The sequence below is a fragment of the Heterodontus francisci genome, chromosome 2 (assembly GCF_036365525.1).
Source record: "Heterodontus francisci isolate sHetFra1 chromosome 2, sHetFra1.hap1, whole genome shotgun sequence".
NCBI classification, from domain to species: Eukaryota; Metazoa; Chordata; class Chondrichthyes; order Heterodontiformes; family Heterodontidae; genus Heterodontus; species Heterodontus francisci.
The window spans coordinates 27,437,481-27,460,410 of NC_090372.1; the positions used below are offsets into that span (position 1 = coordinate 27,437,481).

Genomic DNA, 22,930 nt, shown 5'->3' on the forward strand with positions numbered 1-22,930 from the left:
TCCCAGATTCCGCCATCACCATCATTGGGTATGTCCTGTCCCACCGGCAGGACAGACCCACCAGAGATGGGAGCACAGTGGTATAAAGTTGGGAGTCCTCAACATTGACTCCAGATTTTATGAAGTGTCATGGCATCGGGTCAAACATGGGCAAGGAAACCTCCTGCTGATTACCACCTACTGCCCTTCCTCAACTGATGAATCACCACTTGAAGAAGCACCAAGGGTTGCAAGAGTACCCTGGGTGGGGGACTTCAATGTCCATCACAAAGATTGGCTTGGTAGCACCACTGCTGACCAAACTTGCCAAGTCCTGAAAGCCAGATTAGGCCTGCAGCAGGTGGTGAGAGAAGAGACAAGAGGGAAAAACCGACTTGACCTCATCCTCACAAATCTACTTGTCGCAGATGCACCTATCCATGATAGTGTTGGTAGGAATGATCACTGCATAACCCTTGTGGACATGAAGTCCCTTCTTCACACTTAGGATACCCTCCATTGTGTTCTGTGCCACTACCACCGTGCTAAATGGGATAGATTCAGAACAGATCTAGCAGGGCATCCATGAGGTGCTATGGGCCATCAGCAGCAGAATTATATTCAACCACAATCTCTCCCCTCATGGCCCAGCATATCCCTCACTCTACCATTACCATCAAGCTAGTGGACCAACCCTGGTTCAATAAGGAGCATAGGAGAGCATGCAATGAGCAGCACCAGGCGTAACTAAAAAGTAGGTACCAACCTGGTGAAGCTACAACACAGAGCTGCATGCATGTTAAACAGCAGATGCAGCATGCTATAGACAGAGCTAATCGATCCCACAACCGATGGATCATACCAAAGCTCTGCAGTCCTGCCACATCCAGCCATGAATGGTGGTGGGCAATTTAACAACTAACAGGAGAAGGAAGCTCCAAAAATATCTCCATCATCAATGATGGGGGTGCCCAGCATGTTAGTGCAAAAGACAAGGCTGAAGCATTTGCAACCACCTTCATCCAGAAGTGCCAAATTAATGATCCATCTCGGCCACCACCTGAGGACCCCAGTATCACAGATGCCAATCGTCACCCAATACAATTCACTCCATGTAACCAGAAACTTCTGGACCTGTAATATAAAGTGACTAGAAGAGCAGGTCAGAGGCTGGGAATTCTGTGGCAACTAACTCACCTCCTGACTCACCAAAGCCTGTCCACATGGTACAAGTCAGGAGTGTGATGGAATATTCCCTCACTTGCTTGGGTGAGTACAGCTCCAATAACACTCAAGAAGCTCAACATAATCCAGGACAAGGCAGCCCTCATGATAGGCACCCCCATCCACCACCTTAAACATTCACTTCGTCTATCACTGGCTCACAGTGGCAGCAGTGTGTACCATATACAAGATGCACTGCAGAAACTCACCAAGGCTCTTTCAACAACACCTTCCAAACCTGCAACCTCTACCACCTAGAAGGACAAGGACAGCAGGTGCATGGGAACACCACCACCTGCAAGTTCCCCTCCATTCCTTCACTGTTGCCAGGTCAAAGTCCTGGAACTCCCTCCCTAATAGCACTGTGGATGTACCTAAACCACATGGACTGCAGCGGTTCAAAAAGGTGGCTCACCACTACCTTCTCAAGGACATTTGGGGATGGGCAATAAATGCTGGCTTTGAACAAAAAAAAAATCATTTAATAATCATTAAAAATAATCTGAGTCCAAAATTCTTTTAACATTATTAATTGTGTTATTTATATGTGTATATTTTTTAAAAGCAGAAAATAGTCTTTCTGAATAGCAGCATTTCTTTTCCAGAGAAAGCCAAAGAGCCCTCTCTGGGAAGTGGAAAGGTTCGAACATTGCCTCTGGAACCTATTGCCCTGCCTGCTTCCTCTTCTTTACTTGGGGTCCATCCAAACCTTTCCCCATATTCCTCATCCCTGGAGGGGAAGTCTGCACTACGTCACAGCCATCTGCAACAGGGGAGGGAGGAACGGCCAGGACATGGAGTTAATTTCCGTCAGCGCCACCTTCAGCAGCTTCATAGGGAACAAGGGCTTGAGTTTTCAGAGCAGGAACGAGATAGAAGCAGGTGAGTAGCATGTCAACAGGTGCTGGTGTTCCACAAGCAAAGAGTTTAGACTATTGCTAAAGAAGCAGTATCTGCGTTAAGTTCAGTAAGATTTGTCTTTCATTTGTGTATAAATCAAAAGCTAGTGCTGTCCAGCATGCCATCCTCTTTAAGAGCATACTGCAAGCTTCCTATTGCATTATATAAATGCAAATTCTTTCCTTTCTTTCTCCTTTCCTGCTCTTCATAAACTTGCTTCCAGTTCTTTATCTCATCCCGAGCATAATTCTTATTGCTTCTGTAAACCTGAGGAAGAGGGAGGAGGAGGGATGGACTCTCTACAGTGCCATACCCGGTTTCAGCTGGTGGGAACAATATTTAGCTGGGACTATTTTCCAAATCCGTGCTGCTGGTGGGGAACTTGGTCTGGTGGCAGTACAAGTCAGAAATGTGGGTGTGCTCTACCCCATAATTACTACTTGTTAGAGGATTTCAAGACCTTTAGTCATTGTCAACTTGCTGAATGAGGAAAGTACCATTTGCTTCTTCACCATTCCTCTCACCACCTTGCATGTTGAAAAATTAAAAAAGAAGGCAAGGCCTGATAAACAGTGATTTGCTATACAGGACATGTTAGAGACTCAACCGGCTGACTCTGCAGTAAATGGAACTTTATTCTCCAACTTATGGCTAATTGTTAGCCAGGAAGGGCTAAACATCCATTTGCTTACAACAACAGGTAATGTGAAGTGTTACGTTACTAAGAAAACATACCACTGTAAGCCCTTTAAAAATGGCGCCTGCGCATTGGCGCCAGACGCCGTTGCCGGGGATGGTTGTCCGCCCGTCCACGTCATTGGGGGGCAGCCGCCCCAGACATGCTAATGAGCCACCGCATTTGGAATCGCAGCGGATCCACGACGTGGATCCCATGCGTGTGGGCTGCAAATCTTTCCGCCCGATGCCTATTTCGGCGGCAGGCTTTTAAAATGCAACCCCCTATCTGCATAAGTGAGCCAGGATTTCCACCATCGACTGCGGATTGAGGCTTAACCACAAGGAGCCTGTGACACTTCATCCTTTTCAAGACAAAGAATATTCAGGCCTGCACCGCTGAAAGATTTCCTCCTGTAAAGCTTCTAAAGCTTTTTAAAACAATGAACTCTTTTACAACAATTCGTCTCTAATTGCATGTTATGCTCTACTCTCTATCTTTTCTTTTTTGTGTGTGTGTGTGTGAATGCATGAATGAGTGAAGTCGTGAATATTCAGTTATTGTGTAAAAATATTTATTTTTTTAATGCCTCAAGAAAATCTGATGTTTGTCCATTTATTTGACCCTGAAAACACTCAGGGACTAAAACACTATGTGCGGTCAGTGGAGAGGTGAAAAGTGGGTCACCCACACCACTTCCCACCTGTCCGTAATACAGGTGATAAACGTTTTCTCCCCAGTCCTAGGATGGAAGGAAAACTCCATAATATATTGGGTCCCCAAAATCCTTACCTATTATCCAACCTTGTTAAATTTGGATCTCTGACCCAGATACAACACAGACCAAAGGCCGGATTTCCAAAAGGGCCACAGGGTCGGAACCCGATGCAGTGCCATTTAGGAATCACAGTCCCAAAGGTCATCTAAGGATCCTGGTGCCTCTGAGACAATGTTGAATTTTCAAAGTGCTAGCGTTGGGGAGGGAATGGGGAACACACATGCCATAAACTAACAGCCCATTAAACTTATTAAGGAGCTTGTTAATGGGCCAGAGCACTCAGAAAGGCAATTTTTAAATCAGATTTTGGCAATCCCAACCAAACTAGTGCACATTAGTGCCCAGCAATCAGGGTTGCTGCAGGACAAAATCAAATTTCTATCAAACGCATCTTCCCCTCCCTTCCCCTGTCAGTATTCCGAAGGGATTGTTCCCTCCGCGACACCCTGGTCCACTCCTCCATTACCCCCACCACCTCGTCCCCTTCCCACAGCACCTTCCCATGCAATCATAGGAGGTGTAATACCTGCCCATTTGCCTCCTCTCTCCTCACCATCCAAGGCCCCAAACACTCCTTTCAGGTGAAGCAGTGATTTACTTGTACTTCTTTCAATTTACTCGACTGTATTCGCTACTCACAATGTGGTCTCGTCTACACTGGGGAGATCAAACGCAGATTGGGTGACCGCTTTGCGGAACACCTCCGCTCAGTTCGAAAGCATGACCCCGAGCTTCCGGTTGCTGGCCATTTCAACACACCCCCTTGCTCTCATGCCCACATCTCTGTCCTGGGATTGCTGCAGTGTTCCAGTGAACATCAACACAAGCTTGAGGAACAGCATCTCATTTACCGATTAGGCATGCTACAGCCTGCCAGATTGAACATTGAGTTCAATAATTTCAAAGCATGACGGGCCCCCTTTTTATTTTTAGTTATTTTTTATGTTTTATTTGTTTATTTTATTTTAGTTTGTTTCTACTGTGCCTACCCACTTTTTTTTTCATGTTTGTGCTTGCGGGCCAGGATGTTCATTTTTCTGTCAATTAACACGCTCTCTGCACTAACGCTTTGTCTTTCACCACACCACTAACTTACCATTTGCCTTTGCTCCATGACCTTCTTGTCAGTTATTCTCTGTGATCTTGTCCTATCAACACCTCTTTGGTTATCTCTTGCCCCACCCCCACATTATTTGCTTAAAACCTGTTACATTTCTAATATTTGCCAGTTCTGATGAAGGGTCACTGACCTGAAACGTTAACTCTGCTTCTCTCTCCACAGATGCTGCCAGACCTGTTGAGTATTTCCAGCACTTCTTGTTTTTATTTCAGATTTCCAGCATCTGCAGTATTTTGCTTTTATTACAAATTTGTTTCTATGTCTGGTGAGATTAAAATTGAGGGGACTACTAGCACCAATTTGAGCGCTGTACCTCCACTTGGTGTCCATGGCCACTTCCTGCTGTAGTTACCGACCTGGCCCTTTCATGAGCTGCCTGCTTTTCCTGGCAAGGCAGCGACAGCCCCCAACATGGCTGTTGCCTGCCTTTGCCGTTGGTGGCAGGCATTCAGCTTCCGCCTCCTGGAGGCGCCTGGCACCTCTAATTGGACATCGAGCTCGCCTCCTGTCCAATTAGGGCATTAGCATTCAAAGATCACGTCATGAGAGCGATGCAGCTGAAGTGTGGGGTTGGCACCTGGAATTCAGGTGTCAGGTTCCCCACCCTGCTTTGAAAATCCGGCCCCAAAGCTACCATCTATTTTCGAAGTGAATTCTGGGCACAATTAGAAAGCTGTCAATTAGGAAAGACACAGCTTGAGGACAGCATAGGAACCATGGGGAATGTCACATGATGGAATGATATTATAAAGAGAACATTTCCTTGGATGGGGGAAGCCACCCTGTCTTCAGATGACTACTCACGGTACATGGAGGATCACTTAATTAGAAGAATGAGGGTGAGTTCATACTTGATTATTCCATCGCCTGCAGTGGGAAACTCAGAGATCCAAACTTACTTGCTGATTATAAATATAGTTCTATAAGATTAAAATTAACTCATTTAAGAACATAACGTAATAAATGGGAGCAGGAATAGACCATTCGGCCCCTCAAGTCTGCTCTGCCATCAATAAGATCATGGCTGATCTTCTACCACAGATACACCTTCCCACACTACCCCCAAATCTCTTAATTCCCTTAGTATCCAAAAATCTATTGATCTTTGACTTGAATATGTTCAATGGCTGAGTAGCCACAGCTTTCTGGCGTAAAAAATTCTAAAGGTTCATAATCCTTCAAGTAAAGACATTTCTCTTCATTTCAGTCCTAAATAGCTGACCGCTTATTCTGAGACTGTGGCACCTAGTTCTAGACTCCCCAGCCAGGGGAAACATCCCCCCAGCATCTACCCTATCAAGCCCCTTAAGATTGTTATATGTTTCAATTAGATCATATCTCACTCTTCTAAACTCCAGGGAATATAGTCTAGTTTACTCATAGGAGTACTAGAAGTAAGGTCCCGAGGTTTCATTTAACCCTTTACTACCTGCTCCTCTCGCACTTGTTCCCATTGACCACATCGTTACCACTGCTCTTGGTTCTGCAGAAAATGTTAGTCTCCATGTCACCGCCCCCTCCCCCCACAATCTCTCACCTCCTTCCACCCCACTCTCATTGGCTTGAGCCTCAGTCCCTTTCTGTCCCTCAGTCCCCATCCCCTGATGCCTCATCCAGTCTCCCTCTCTCCTCATCCCTAATTCCCCAATTCCCTAATTCCCTGCATTCCTGACTCCTGTTCTCCCTCTCCCACAATCCCCATTCCTGTTGTCCTCTTTCATGAAATCATAGATTTGACAAGTTTGAATGATAGCCTACTGTAAGTAAACCTTGAAAGTTTCAACAGTTTAATTAAACTTTACTTAATTAAACTTCATTATCTGGAAAATTAAATCTCATGTTTGTAACTAATCTTGGTTCCCACACTGTGGAATTAATTTTCCCTTGTGAAGCACAATTGGTTTTGTACATGAAACGAAACTCAGAAAATAAAACAGTTCCCTGTGTACGTGGGCTGATTTTCAAACACTGTTCAAATATTCTGATGGCACAGACATTAATTTACTTCCATTTTAGCCATTGTTTTGCAGTTGGTCTCAATGCAAAATGTGGCTGCAGATTGCTTCTTGAAGGCAATCGGACAAGGTGTGTTTTTGTGAAATAATGGTTGCTCACCACAAATTACACAGGTAGCTTTCGTGGGATGGGAGTCTGTTCATGTGTAAACAATGGAAGAAGATTTTTTTTAAACTACAATAAGGCCAAATTTAAGTTTTTTTTCTTGTAATTCCCTCCCCTGGGTGCAGTTCCACTGGCACCAATAGTTCTTGTTCAAATGCCCACTTATTTGTCAACATGATTTGGGGTGGCCATTCTTTCAAAGCTCAACAGTGAAAATAAAATAAATTGAATACCAACAAAGAACCCACAAATGTTAAATGTAAGTGTAAATTCACCAATATCATGCTCCCAGTGAGATGCTATACTTGAGCGTTGGATTTCTTCCCTTCCTTGATTTTTCAATTCATCCCTCCTTGTTTCTTTCATTTCCGTTCCCCTTTCTTATTTCCTCTTCCTTTTTCCTGCATTCTCATTCTCCTCTTTCTTATTCCCTTTCTCCCTGTCTCTCTTGTTAACTATGGGCGGAATCTTATGGACTTAGTCCCTGGTAAAAAGGCGGGACCATTTCTGGATTGGCAACACGACCCTCCGAGTAGCAGGCCTTCTGATTGCTCTTTGCAGGGGCCAGTCAATTAAGAGGCCATTTCTGAGAATGCCGTCCAATTAGCTGGTGCAGGCCGGATGAAGGGTCAGAAGCCTGAATGAGAGCTGAGTATTTAAAGGGACATGGGCAGCACTCACAGTGGCAGTACTGTGCATCATGTGTTGCTCATTTACAGTCACAAAAGGAGGCAGATAATGGATGGCAGAAGGGAAAAGGCTGCCCCTTGATTCACGGATGTGTCACTTGAGATGATTTTGGAAGCAGTCAGGGCATGGAGGCAGGTGGGACAGTCTTTGGCGGGGCCCTCTCAGGCTCAGCAACCCAGAGGACTCCTGGCATGGGCATATAATATGTTAGAGCCTAGAAATGAGCAGGCTGTCTTGATTTCTGCTGAAGCCAGATGTCGAAGTAAGAGAAAGAGGATGCTGAAATGGTCTTAGCAGCTCGAAGGGATTCACTTGGGTCCATCTTCCAATGTTAGCAACAAATGGAAAACTGTTATTTCAAAGAGGCATGTGTTGTTGTTCACTGATAAGTGCCATGGTGTCATTTATTTCCCAACTCAGACTGAAAGTAGGGGAGTGGCATGAGACTCCTGGATGACCATGCAAGGCAGAGATGGAATGGGTTGATGGCTCCTCGCAGCAGTTAGATTTGTTTGCAGGAAGGGGGTGTGCATGGCTGCAATGACAGCGGCAGGGCAATGGATGGCACGGGTACAATGCTAGATGCATTGTTCTTAGTTGAAGCCTGCCTGGATGAGGGCGTCACGGGCTACTGTAGCATGCAGATCTATGGCAGGCTGCCTCATAGGCACCGCTGAATGATCATGCTCTGCCGGGATCTCATCCTCCTCCTTTGAGGAAACTGGGTGCTCCCCACCTTCCTCTGGCACCAGTTCCACTCCTCTTTGAAGTGCCAAGTTGTGGAGGGTACAGTGCAGCACATCACCACTATGCGGGATACTTTGACAGCCCATATTGAAGGGTGCCACCAAAGTGGTCAAGGCACTGAAAACACATTTTAAGCAAGCCAATGGCTTGTTCTATTGTGGCCTTGGTATTTAGAAGGCACCGATTGTACTTCTCCGGTGCCTCTGTGGTCAGGCTGCACAATGGTGTCACCAGCCAGCTCTTCAGCAGGTGTCACCCAGGTGTCATCCACTGCGGCTGTGTGGAGATGTGAAGAGCTGAGTTACCTGAGACTGCCCGAAGAAACTTCACACATACCTGCAGGATCCTTTTGCAGTGGTCGCATACCAGCTGCACATTGAAGGAGTGGAATCCCTTCCAATTTACAACTGCACCTGGTTATTCCATTGGAGCCTTGATCTCCAGATGGATGCAGTCAATTAGGCCGTGGACCTGTGGAAATCCTGCCAGAGACAGGAAGCCGACTGCCCTCTGGGCTGAACGACAGCAACAACAGCCCATATTTGTAAAGCTCCTTTAACATAATGAAACGTCCCAAGGTGCTTCACAGAAGCATTATAAAACAAAGTATGACACCGAGCCACAAAAGGAGATATTAGGTCAGATGACCAAAATCTTGGTCAACAAGGTTGGTTTTAAGGAGTGTATTAAAGGAGGAAGGCAAGGCGGAGAGGTGCAGGGGAGGTATTCCAGAGCTTGGGGCCTCGGTAACTGAAGGCGCAGCCATCAATGGTGGAGCGATTAAAATCAGGGATGCACAAGAGGCCAGAATTAGAGGAGTGCAGATACCTCGGTATCTTGGAGGGTTGTGGGGCTAGAGGAGATTACTGAGATAGGGAGAGGTGAAGCCATGGAGGGATTTGCAACAAGGACGGGGGTGGGGGGGGGGAATTTTATGCTCTCTGGTTTGGAGGCAGGGAGAGCATAAAATCGGGTAGGATGTTGGCGGGGTGGGGAGGGGGTTCCCACCACCTTCCTCCCTCTGCCAAAATTTAGTCCAGAGTAAGAGAGCCTGTGAACGGCCTTCCTGCCGCGTCGCCAATTGAGGCCCCTAAACTGGACAATTAATGCCCAATTAAGGACCTCATCCCGCCTTTGTCACACGGGAAACGCGTCAAGAAAAACCATGCGGGCTGCTTCCTGGCTCCGGGGTGGGGTCCCTCGTTAAAAGGCACAAGGGACCCGGCATCAGGAAGGGGGGGCTCTGTTGAGAACCACCCCCCTCCCCTTGCTACCAACTCTCCTAAACACCCTTCCCCCACAATCCCCACCCTGCGAGACCACTCCCACCCTGACCTACCTGTGGCCTGGGACCAGCGCTGCTTCTGGGCCTTGGGTAGGTGCTGCTCTGGCAGCAGCTACTACCTCTGCTCAGTGAAAGAGCTGCTGGCCTCTGTCGTCAATTGTCATCAAAACCCATCTAGTTCACTAATACCCTTTAAGGAAGGAAATCTGCTGTCCTTACCTGGTCTGGCCTACACTGGATACAAGTGCGGTGCTGGAGGATTGGAGAACTGCTAACATTGTACCTCTGTTTAAAAAGGAAGCGAGGGATAGACTGAATAATTACAGGCCAGTCAGTTTAACCTCAGTAGTGGGCAAATTATTGGAATCGATTCTGAGAGACAGGATAAACTGTTACTTAGAAAGGCACAGATTAATCAAGAATAGTCAGCATGGATTTGTTAAGGGGAGATCTTGTTTGACCAACTTGATCGAATTTTTTGAAGAAGTAACAAGGAAGATTGATGAGGGCAGTGCAGTTGATGTGGTCGATATGGATTTTAGCAAGGCTTTTGACAAGGTCCCACATGGCAGACTGGTTAAAAAATAAAATCCCATGGAGCTTAAGCAAGGAGTCAGGAGGCTAAAAGGGGTCATGAAAAGTCATTGGCAAACAGAATTAAGGAAAATCCCAAGGCTTTTTATACGTATATAAAGAGCAAGAGGGTAACCAGGGAAAGGGTTGGCCCACTCAAGGACAGAGGAGGGAATCAATGTGTGGAGCCAGAGGAAATGGGCGAGGTACTAAGTGAGTACTTTGCATCAGTACTCAAAGAGAAGGACTTGGTGGATGATGAGTCTAGGGAAGGGAGTGTAGATAGTCTCAGTCATCTCATTATCAAAAAGGAGGTGGTGTTGGGTGTCTTGCAAAGCATTAAGGTAGATAAGTCCCCAGGGCCTGATGGGATCTACCCCAGAATACTGAGGAAGGCAAGGGAAGAAATTGCTGGGGCCTTGACAGAAATCTTTGTATCCTCATTGGCGACAGGTGAGGTCCCAGAGCACTGGAGAATAGCCAATGTTGTTCTTTTGTTTAAGAAGGGTAGCAAGGATAATCCAGGAAATTATAGGCCGGTGAGCCTTACGTCAGTGGCAGGAAATTATTAGAGAGGATTCTTTGGGACAGGATTTACTCCCATTTGGAAACAAACGAACATATTAGCGAGAGGCAGCATGGTTTTGTGAAGGGGAGGTCGTGTCTCACTAACTTGATTGAGTTTTTTGAGGAAGTGACGAAGATGATTGATGAAGGAAGGGCAGTGGATGTTGTCTATATGAACTTCAGTAAAGCCTTTGACAAGGTCCCTCATGGCAGACTGGTACAAAAGGTGAAGTCACAAGGGATCAGAGGTGAGCTGGCAAGATGGATACAGAACTGGCTCAGTCATAGAAGACAGAGGGTAACAGTGGAAGGGTGCTTTTCTGAATGGAGGGCTGTGACTAGTGGTGTTCCGCAGGGATCAGTGCTGGGACCTTTGCTGTTTGTAGTATATATAAATGATTTGGAGGAAAATGTAGCTGGTCTGATTAGTAAGTTTGCAGACGACACAAAGGTTGGTGGAGTTGCGGATAGTGATGAGGATTGTCAGAGGATACAGCAGGATATAGATCGGTTGGAGACTTGGGCGGAGAAATGGCAGATAGAGTTTAATCTGGACAAATGTGAGGTAATGCATTTTGGAAGGTCTAATGCAGGTGGGAAGTATACAGTAAATGGCAGAACCCTCTGGAGTATTGACAGGCAGAGAGATCTGGGCGTACAGGTCCACAGGTCACTGAAAGTGGCAACGCAGGTGGATAAGGTAGTCAAGAAGGCATATGGCATGCTTGCCTTCATCGGTCGGGGCAGAGAGTATAAAAATTGGCAAGTCATGCTGCAGCTGTATAGAACTTTAGTTAGGCCACACTTAAAATATTGCGTGCAATTCTGGTCGCCACACTACCAGAAGGACTTGGAGGCTTTGGAGAGGGTACAGAAGAGGTTTACCAGGATGTTGCCTGGTCTGGAGGGCATTAGCTATGAGGAGAGGTTGGATAAACTCGGATTGTTTTCACTGGAACGACGGAGGTGGAGGGGTGACATGATAGAGGTTTACAAAGTTATGAGTGGCATGGACAGAGTGGATAGTCAGAAGCTTTTTCCCAGGGTGGAAGAGTCAGTTACTAGGGGACATAGGTTTAAGATGCGAGGGGCAAAGTTTAGAGGGGATGTGCGAAGCAAGTTATTTACACAGAGAGTGGTGAGTGTCTGGAACTTGCTGCCGGGGGAGGTGGTGGAAGCAGGTACGATAGTGACGTTTAAGAGGCATCTTGACAAATACATGAATAGGATGGGAATAGAGGGATACGGTCCCCGGAAGTGCAGAAGGTTTTAGTTTAGGCAGGCATCAAGATCGGCGCAGGCTTGGAGGGCCGAATGGCCTGTTCCTGTGCTGTACTGTTCTTTGTTCTTTGTTCTTGATCCAGGGAAATGCAGCTAAGTGGATTCAAAATTGGCTCAGTGGCAGGAAACAAAGGGTAATTGTTGACGGGTGTTCTTGCGACTGGAGGGCTGTTTCCACTGGCGTTCCACAGGCCTCAGTACAGGGTCCTCTGCTTTTTGTGGTATATATTAATGATTTGGACGTAAATTTAGGGGGCATGATCAAGAAGTTTGCAGATGACGCAAAAATTAGCCATGTGGTAGAGGTCAAACAAGGCAAAGGAATACACAATTAATGGGAAAATACTGAGAAGTGTAGAGGAAGTGAGGGACCTTGGAGTGAATGTCCACAGATCCCTGAAGGTAGCAGGACAGGTCAATAAGGTGGTTAAGAAGGCGTATGGAATACTTTCCTTTATTAGCCGAGGTATAGAATATAAGAGCAGGGAGGTTATGCTGAAACTGTATACCTCATTGGTTAGGCCACAACTTGAGTACTGTATGCAGTTCTGGTCACCTCATTACAGAAAGGAAGTCATTGCACTAGAGAGAGTACAGAGGAGATTTACGAGGATGTTGCCAGGACTGGAAAAATGCAGCTGTGAGCAAAGATTGGACAGGCTATGGTTGTCCTCCTTGGAACAAGAGAAGGCTGAGGGGAGATCTGATGGAAATGTACAAAATTTTGAGGGGCCTCGATAGAGTGGAGGTGAAGGGTCTATTCACCTTAGCAGAGAGGTCAGTGACTAGGGGTATAGATTTAAAGTGATTGGTAGAAAAATTAGAGGGTAGATGAGGAAAAACCTATTCACCCAGAGGGTGGTGGGGGTCTGGAACTCACTGCCTGAAAGGCTGGTTGAGGCAGAAACCCTCAACTCGTTCAAAAGGAATCTGGATATGCACCTCAAGTGCCGTAATCTACAGTGCTATGGACCAAATGCTGGAAGGTGGGATTAGAATAAGTGGATCGTTTATCGGCCGGCATAGACATGATGGGCCAAGTGCCCTCTTTCTGTGCCTTAATCTTTCTATGATTCTATGTGATTCCACACCCTAGCAAGCTGCTCAGTTCAAGGGCAATTAGGAATAGGCAACAAATGCTAGCCCACACCCACATCCCATGAAAGAATTTTAAAAAAGGAATGCGTGAAATAGTCTAATCTCAAGGTAATGAAGGCATGAATGAGGGTTTTAGCAGCAGATGAGTTGAGACAGGGCAGAGTCAGGCAATGTTATAGAGGTAGAAGTAGGCGGTCTTAGTGATGGCACAAATATGAGGTCAAGTTTATCTCAGGGTCAACAAGGTTGCGAACAGACTGACTTAATATCAGACTGTTGCCAGGGAAAGGAATGGAGTTGGTAGCGAGGGAACGGAGTTTGAAGCGGGGATCAAAAACAATGGCTTCAGTTTTCATATTATTTGGAGACGGTGGCGTCGTGGTAATGGTCACTGGGCTAGTAGTTCAGAGGTCCGGGGACAGAGGTTCAGATCCCACCGTGGCAGTTGGCAGAGTTTAAAATTAGTTAGTAAATTTGATTAATTAATAGAACTCTGGAATTGAAAGCTCGTCTCAGTAATGGTGCCATGAAACTATTATCGATTGTTGCAAAAAACCATCTGGTTCACTAATGTCGTTTAGGGAAGGAACTTTTCTGTCCTTACCTGGTCTGGCCTGCATGTGACTCCAGACACACAGCAATGTGGTTGACTCTTAACTGCCCTCTGAAATGGCCTAGCAAGCCGCTCAGTTCAAGGGCAATTAGGGATGAGCAACAAATGCTAAACTGCTAGCAATGCCCACATCCCATGAAAGAATCAAAGCAAAAAATCGGAGCAAATTTTTGTTTATCCAATACTGGATGTCAGATAAGCAGCCTGATAATTTAGCAACAGTGGAGGAATCAAGAGAAGTGATGGTGAGGTAGAGCTGAGTGTCGTCAGCATACATGTTAAAACTAATGCCATGCTTTTGGATGATGTCACCAAGGGCAGCATGTAGGTGAGAAACAGGAGGAGGCTAAGAATATATCCTTGGGGGACATCAGAGGTAACGGTGCAGGAGCAGGAAGAGAAGCCATTGCAAGTGATTCTCTGGCTACAATTAGATAGATAAGAATGGAGCCAGGGGAGAGCAGTCCCACTCAGCTGGACGACAGTGAAGAGGTGGATGGTGTGGTCAACCATCTCAAAGGCTGTAGACAGGTCGAGAAAGGCGAGGAGGGAAAATTTAATTTGACACAGTCACATCGGATGTCATTTGTGACTTTGATAAGAGCTGTACGGTACTGTAGCAGAGGTGGAAACTTGATTGGAGGGATTCAAACATAGAGTTCCAGGAAAGACAGGAATGGATTTGGGAGGCGACATCGAGTTCAAGGACTTTGGAGAGAGAAAGGGAGGTTGGAGATAGGATGGTAGTAAGAACTGGCCACATCCATATTTAACTAAATGTACTGTGATACCCCCTGAAACAAGGCATCGGTCACTTGCTGATGCATTTGTGGACTGTGGATTGTGAGATCCTGCAGATGTCTGTGGCTGAGCCCTGGAATGAGCTGGGCTTAAAAAAGATGAGAGCTACAGTCACCTTGACTGCCAGGGGCAATGGATGGTCTCCTGCTCCTACTGGCCTTAGGTCTTCCTCCATTAGGGTGCAGAGGTCAGTGACTATCTGACGCGAGAGCTGCAGCCCTTCAGAGGCACTGCTGCTCTGAGACGCCGAGAAAGCTGACCCTTGGCCTATCGATCTTGTGCAGAGGGTAGCATCTTCTTCTGGGTGCAGCCGAGCGGCCATCCCCACTGTTGTGTGCAGATGCCTGTCTCCGTGTTGCACGCTGTAGCTGCTGCTTCTGTTGCATTTGCTGCCCCTGCTGCGGTGGCCACTAAGCTGAAGAATGCTGCAGCTCCTCCTCAATAATCCGTCCTACTTCAGAGCATGTGGACCCCTGCCTCTGTGTAAGGTCACAAGCTAAAAGGTCAGTGGGGCCATTTAGGTGTCCAAGTGTCCTCAATGAAAAGGCACCAAGCTGTCTTTCCCGAACACAATCTATTATATTTGCCTCAAGGAGTTGCTTCTCTCGGCATGAACCTTTGATGATGGCTGGGACAAGGCTTGCCACTTTCCCCCTTTGTCTTGGTGATTTCGTGTCAGTTTCAGCCCTCAATGACTTCCCGTTGACACTCGCCTCCTGTAACCTGCCAAATTGCCGACACAGGGTTTGACCCGTGTGCTATTGGGAAAGAGCCATTACAAGCTTAAAATGGCTCTTGATTGCCGCCTTGCTAGCCTCATTTAGCTGAGTGGATTTCCCACTTCACTGCCAATCCGCCTAAGTCAAGTGGTAAGTCTCTTTCCCATGTAATTCGGGGACCGGCTGACATAGTTTGAACCATGTTTGCAATTTTATGAGCCACATGGGTGGAACTTACCATGTGAGTGCTCCTCCCATGCCTACTGGCATTCTGATCCAGAAATGGCCAGAACAATTTAAAACCCAATTGCTTGTGGAACCAGAAGGAACAGGAATGTTTCTCCTGCTTCCACCAAAATACCCTGGACTGCTGCTGGTCCAGCTTCAACATGACATTCCCTTTCGAGCACCTACCTGTAGATAGCAATTAGCAGGGGGATATTTGGCTGCTTTGTTTCACTGCCTTTCATGGAGGTGCTGACGCCAGTAGCAGTCCCTCACTGCTCGCTTTGGCTTAAACCAGCTGACTCAGCTGTACAGCTCAGTATGACACCAGAAGCAGTGCATTCACCCACTCAGCTTCTGATGAAGTTCATAAATCAATTTTATGCAAACAGATTTTATGGATCTAATAGCCCAGCAAAAAAAAGAGCTAAATTAACACAGCTTCCATCCTGCTGTTGATTGGTCAAACTCCTGCACATTCGTAGAATGACCTCATTTGTATAGTGTCTTTCAAAGTGTTGTTAAGTTTCTTGGGTGCCAAGAGAATGGGCGCTCAGTTCCCTGTGACAGCAGGGATAATGGAACACACACTGTTGGTTTTGACAAGAAAATTGTCTTGTTATTATAAAAACAACATTTTACAAAGGTAAAATTGTTCTCAGCTCCAGCCTTAACTTCAAGTTGCTTATTTTTCCATTGCTAATATATTGCAATAAAACACACGTAAGAAAAATGACTCACAATGAAGCTCAGAATCAATTATGTGTAAAACTTTAAAAATGGCTTCGATTGAAATGGTTCAAAATCACATCCTGGTAAATCCCATTACTGGGCAAATGAAGAAGCATGATAATCAAAAGAAAAAGATTTAAATATACTGTTTGCTATAACAAAAAATATGTGAAGGTACTGCTTCTTAATATAGTCTTCATGTAAGCAATACCCAAAAAAACTGTTAGTACTGGCATTTTCTCCTTAAAACATACATTTTTCTTGCAGAGCTATTCCTGAAGATGAAAACCAGGACCGGCCGCTACGCTTAAGAGCTCCTCCTCCTCTCATCTCACCACAGCGTCCTTTGAGAGAGACCTCCCCTAGGCCAAGACCCTTTCTATCTCCTCATGCACTTCAACCAGCTCAAGCACTTAACTACAGCACTAACTGCTCTCGAATCAACCATGATGCACTGAAGGACCCAGAAAGACTTCAGAACAATAATGTGACAAATGATGCTTTCAACAAGATCACTGGAGAGCACTTTAACCCAGAACTTACTAAATCTTGCACTGGTAAAGATGTGAGTGTAATTAAGAAATCTGGAGTGCCAAGTTTAAAAACTGACATGGTTCCACAGTTGAAGGACCCGACTTCTAGTCATCAATCTACAAAAGGTTTTAACAGTGACTTCAAACACCAAATTGCAGATAGTCACCTTGAAGAGATGCAGAAAGAATGCCTGGATTTATCCACCACCTCTGGAGCAACTGATCTGAGTTTGAAACACAGGAAGAGTTCTCTCGTGCCTAATACGTCTATGCTTTATAGCAATGATACCACTGCCAGCAGCATGTACAATCAGGACCTTCAGATCCAGCAACCTATTGTCAGCAAGTTAGATCTGGCAGAAAAGAAACTGAGGGAAGCCAGGATGAATGGTATGACACTTCTATAATTGTAAACTTGTCCCATATTTAAGCGCAGCCCCCACAACCCTATTAATTCATTTACACCTCTTTCTACAGGTTTATCATTGTAAATAACCATTGCTGTCTTGCATCTCTTCCAATTTAGATATAGTAAAGGGCTTGACTGCCTTAAATAGCATTAATTTGTGTGCCAGTTTCCAGGGTGTGGTAATTTTAGTGCAATATATTTGAAGGACAGAAAGATAGCACAATAATTTAAAAATTGGAAGTGTCCCTCACCTTAACTTCAAACAGAAAAAAATGAAAAAGGAAATCCTGCTTTTATACAATACCTTGCCTGTCCTCGGGATGTCCTAAAGTATAAAAGAGTCAATAAATTACTTTGTGAATTATAATTGCTCTTGACTGCTGTATTTGCCTACAATTTAAACATCAGTGTCCCAAATACAGCAGTGAGATAAATGACCAGTTTTGTGATCGAGGCAGTTGAGTGAGAATTCCCTTGCTATTCTTCAATAGTGCTGCAAGATTCTTTACATCCACCTGAAAAAGCAGACAGAGCCTCTGTTTAATATCTTGTCTGAAGGATAGGACCACAACAGTACAGCACTCACTCAGCATTGCACTGAAGTTGTAGCCTAGATTATTTGTTCAAATCCTGGAGTGGGCCTTGAACCTACAACCTGAATCTGACCCACAACTTTCTGACCCGGCAGGTAAAGTAATGTGACTGAGACAGTTAGCACTTGCTGATCCCACCACCGCAACCTCCTCCTTGATATCAGTTCATCAGGGAAGCAGATGGAACTACCTCCATTCCCTTTCCCACCCCTGGGCCCAGCAGAAAATCTCAACAAGGAGCCCTTGGGACAGACACCCAGGGTTTCTGGGACCCGTATATTTTCCCACCTCTGCTAGTCCTCTTCTGCTCATTTTATGCTGGAAACCTGTTCTGGACCCCAAGTATTTCGGGGCCATTGTCAGAAAGCCAATAAGTGAAACAAAATAAACCAAACTACATTGAGTGAGCCATCTGACTCATGGGAGTGACAGATATAAATAAATTGTTTAGGCTGTGTCAGAATGATGTAATAACTATAGCAAATAAACTGAAGAGACTTCAGTGCTGCTTGTTCTTAATTTATACCTTTTCATAATTTGATGCAGAAGTGTTGTGATAGAGGTTGAGTGCATATGACTGAAATTTATGTTTTTTTTATGATGCACTTATTTCTCTTTATTGATTTCCGCTCCCCAGGGCAACATTTTGGCCATAGTTCTTCAGATGGCACATTCTGCAAAGGAGAGATACGAAACAGGATACACAGACTGGCAGAACAACCTCCTCTCAAGCTGGATGACACTCCTAGGGTAGGTACACAGAAATCTCATTTACGTGTTGATTGCCCAAATCAACATGTCCGCTGTGTAACTGCGGCTTACTGCAAATTATTTTCGGATGTTTCTTCCAATTCTGACATTAAATATGCTCCAATTGGATTTTGGTATTTTTCATGTCAAACATCCAAACTGTCAAGAAATGTAATCTCATCAAATAAAATACATTAATAGCAACCATTAACATTGAAAACATGCACATCAATCCAGTCTTTAACTAATGCGCTTAAAAAATAATTATTGGGCAATAACCTATCTAGTAATTATGACAAAAAAATTATTTGTGTGAAACAGTAATCAAAGGATAATATACATCTTCTGATTTTATTTATGGGGCACCTTTTTTTTTGTTTCACTATTGTATAGTTTTATCATATCTGTGTGCTGGAACAAATCCTTCCAACGTTCTTGTATTGTTTGAGTTATCCTGGAAGTGAACAGGAGTTCGTCATGAAAGTACTATACTGTAAAAGTCATGAAGTGACATTTCTGATTGGTGTTGATGCAGAATGGATTAGTTTTTTTGTGTGACCCTCCACATTTTACCCTCTCCATTGTTTTATCTCAGAATCACAGAATTGTTACAGTGCAGAAGGAAGCCATTCGGCCCATCGTGTCTGCACCGGCTCTCTGAAAGAGCAATTTCCTCAGTTCCATTCCCCTGCCTTCTCCCCATAACCCTGCACATTCTTCTTTTTCATATAACTGTCTAATTCCCTTTTGAATCTCACCAACCATCTCCCCTCTCCTCCTTTCCTCAAAGCAATGCCTACTTGCTATGGTACCTGTGCCTCAACCAAGCAGCTGTTATCCACATCTGAATTTTGCCAATGAGTGCCGTCAGCCACTCGGCAATGCAGCTGACCCCAATCTAGTCCCCACCTGATGTATGCATCCAGCAAAGGTCACTGCACAGCTTCAAAATATTTCAACATGATAAGTTGTTCTGTAAAAAGAAGTATTGTGTTAATCTAGAAAAGAGGAACTTATGACTAGGTTATGACTAGTGATTGACTTCACCCTTTAATGTTGGTTAAAAAGCACAACCAATAAAGTTTAAAGTTTTCAAAATATTGATAGGAATTATTCTGAATGAGGCATTTATAGTCTCAGTCTTGTGATTAGATTTGGAATTTTAATTTTGTCAATTGTAATTATCAACACCAAATACAACCTTCATTTCACACTACCTGGGAATAACCAATGTTCATAGTTTCATTATCTATCTATATGGAAGAAAGAAGCAACACTTGCATTTATATAGAGCCTTTCACAACCTCAAGACATCCCAAAGCGTGTTAGGGAAAGTTATCCTTTCTGTTAGTTATGCAGTGCTGAATAATTCAGCCATGTTACATGGTTGAACTGTATGTGTTGCATGGTTGGAGTGTAAGAAAAGACCATCAGGCTCATTTATCAATATCCCATCACAGAAAATGTTGCTCCTTGGAGCTGTGGGTCTGACCACGCAGAGCAAGAAAGAAGAAGTCAAACAGCAGAAGATGAGAAAGCGACGCAGAATGCTGAGAGAACGCAGCCCATCCCCACTTTGTTTAGAGAAGAAACAACGCTCTCCTCCTCCTCCTCCTCGGGTTTGTGCTATCAGCCACTCTCCAGATGAACTGAACAGGACAGCTGATTTTGAGGAAAAGAAACAATTTCTTGCACTCTTTAACTTAAAACATTTGACCGCAGCACAGAGGAAAGGTGCGTAAATACTCTTAAAGCAACATCACATTTTCTGCAAATGAGAATTAATAACCCATGATAGATTAGATTGAACAATAAATGGAAAATGCAATAAGGAGTCTTTTTTTTCTTCACAACCTTTTCAAGTCAAGAGCCTGACCTCTGAATTAATATGGGGTAAGTGCAGGGAGAGAGTAATGTCACTTTTCCTAAATCCAGTATCTCCCCTTTTCTGCAACTGGCACAGACAATTCTAATTAGTGTTTATTCTATCCCAAAATAGTATGAGCAGAAAGTTTTAGCATATTTTGCATACAAAACAGCTGAATATCGTCATAAATATCCAGGTCAATATATTTATTTGACCTCTTTTTGTTTCCACTGCCACCTTACTACTCGATCACCTCGAAGTCCTGAACCCACGTTGTTTACACATACCCACCAGAAAAGGCAGTTTCCACCTGCAAGTCCTTTCCTCCTGAACTGAAACTCATCCTTATGCAGGAAGTGGCTGGGATATCATATCTCAGGGTTAACAATCCACCCTCATATCTCTGAGGTATAAGGAAATGTTACAAATTGTCCAATGTACACAACCTATAGGTAGACAAACACCAAATTGACAGATAATCTGCAGTACTACTTTCATCCTTCAGTTGGAACCTACCATAGGAAAACCCCAATATTGCATGTCTCAAATGAAGGAGAATTGCAACATTGGACATAGGGGCTGAATGCCAATCCAGGACACTCCTGTTGAGTTCTGACACTGCCACAGTTGCAGAAATAGACTGGAAAGGGAGTTAACAACAGGAGAAAATGAAAGGCAAAGAGAAAAAGATAAAATAGAAGAGAGGAAGGAGGGAAGAGCAAGAAGTAATGGTGAAGAGAAAGAGAGACACAAACATGAAGGAGGATAGAAAGAAATGGAAATACTGGGGAAAAGAGAGACAGAGGTGAAGGAGGAGAGAGATGAGTAGAAGTGGGAAGGAGGAAATAAAATAATGGGTAGATTGAGTAGGAAGAGAAAGGGGAAAAGGACTGAAGTGAATGAGGTTTAAATGGCATGGTCAAAGGCTTCCAGGTAATATAAAATACATGGAAATACATAAAATCATGACACTGCCTAATTCAATAGCGATTTAATCATCCAAGATTCACTTAATATCTGTGTTATCAGGATGTGGCCCTTCAATCCTCAAACAAATATACCACCTTAGAGAAACGTTTCTTCTATTTAATTTTTTTTAACCACAAATAGTATTGCATAGTCAAGTAAAATTATTTTTTTACAGATATTGAAGAGACTTTGTTGAAGCTCCTAAGTAAAAATGAGAAAAGATGCACTTCTCAGCTACATTCACAACCTTCAGATTCAGCTCAGTCTACCAAGGACCCAACTCTGTGCTCAGGTAGGAATCATCTGTTTGTGCAGTAATATTCCTCCTATTGAAGTTCTAACTATAATGATCATAATGAAGGAAATGGGTAATTGCAAGGATCACGGTGGCTGCTTACCTGTTTGTTTGCCTGCTGCCAGCATTGGCTTTATGTGATTAAAATATGTTTTATTTAATAATCTGACATGTACATAGATTGTGTATCATCACAGCATTGTTCTCTTTACAGGAATGGCAGAGAAACCTAAAAACTACACTTTTTGATCACCTTTTGTGATGTTTTCTTCCTCCTCTTCTCCCTTTACTCCTCATTAAGGGGGAGGATATCCTATGTTTGCTGTTGGTGTGAGATTATAAACCTATCTTTTAGACTCATCTTTACAATTTCACTGCAACTAGCAACCAAAGGAAAAAACTTGTACAGGGTTACACCTGAAACATTAACCTGTCTTTACTTTTCGCTGTGGCTGTGTATTTCCAGCACATGATGTTGCTTGTGTTTTTATTAGAAATGAGCATTCAAATGTTGCAGATTTCTATTATATTGCATGTGCACGAGTCACTGCAAGATGTTTATATGATGTGATAATTTGGTATTTGAGTCTTATCCACCCAGTTATCCTGTTAATTAATATATGTTCAAATGTTTATGGAAACATTTCTGCTCCAGTATGCTGTGCTGTGAAACTATACAGGTCCATGTCAGTGATTCACTGTATGACAAGGTCGCAATCTCTGCAAGTCTGTCAGGAAGTGATGCAGACCAGAGGCTAGGGCCTTGCACACAGGAATTACAGTGAAGGTCATACCCTTTCTTGGGATCTTCTCAAGAACAACAATGACAAATTCTTGGGAGATGGTTCTTCTGATCTCCACTGCAGCTCAGCAATAGTGTCATGCACAGCGAGAGCTAAAGAGAACATAAAACAGCTTGAAGAGAAATTCATTTTCAAAAATATTGAAACACAGACGTTTAGGGTATCTGCTCATTGAACTGTACCCATTTCTGGCAGCACAGAAGCACCATCATGGAGACCTTGCGTAGAAAAAACTCGCTCTGATGGTACATTCAGTGGATCCTCTCAGCTGCCTGCCATTAGGTGGTGAGAATTCCTGACCAATACTGAACACTTTACTTACTTTCCAAGAGTGAGTTTGACAGAGAGAGTTCCGGATAGCAGATGGGTGGCCATCCGAAGAATAGGAAGAGGCAGGAAGTGCAGGAGTCTTTGGGGTGTGTGCCAATCCCAAACCGGTACTCAGCATTGGAGATTGCTGGGAGTGATGACACCTTGAAGGAGCGCAGTCCAGACCATAGCACCAATGGGCAAGGGACTGCATAGGTTGGGTGGGGAACAGCAAAGCAAAACAGATGCTGCCAGACTTTCTGAGTTTTCCCA

The 22,930-nt window shown here is 44.3% G+C and overlaps 1 protein-coding gene across 3 annotated transcripts in view; it reads left to right on the top strand.

The window, feature by feature from the left end:
* The window catches only part of LOC137383387 (genetic suppressor element 1-like), a 319,556-nt gene that overhangs the window by 268,762 nt on the left and 27,864 nt on the right, over positions 1–22,930 (top strand). For all 3 annotated transcript variants that reach the window (XM_068056168.1, XM_068056178.1, XM_068056185.1), the window contains 5 exons: positions 1,809–2,085; positions 16,397–17,052; positions 18,302–18,414; positions 19,875–20,148; positions 21,426–21,542. In XM_068056168.1, coding sequence (XP_067912269.1) covers positions 1,809–2,085; positions 16,397–17,052; positions 18,302–18,414; positions 19,875–20,148; positions 21,426–21,542 — 1,437 coding nt within the window. The remainder of the gene's footprint in view (positions 1–1,808; positions 2,086–16,396; positions 17,053–18,301; positions 18,415–19,874; positions 20,149–21,425; positions 21,543–22,930) is intronic.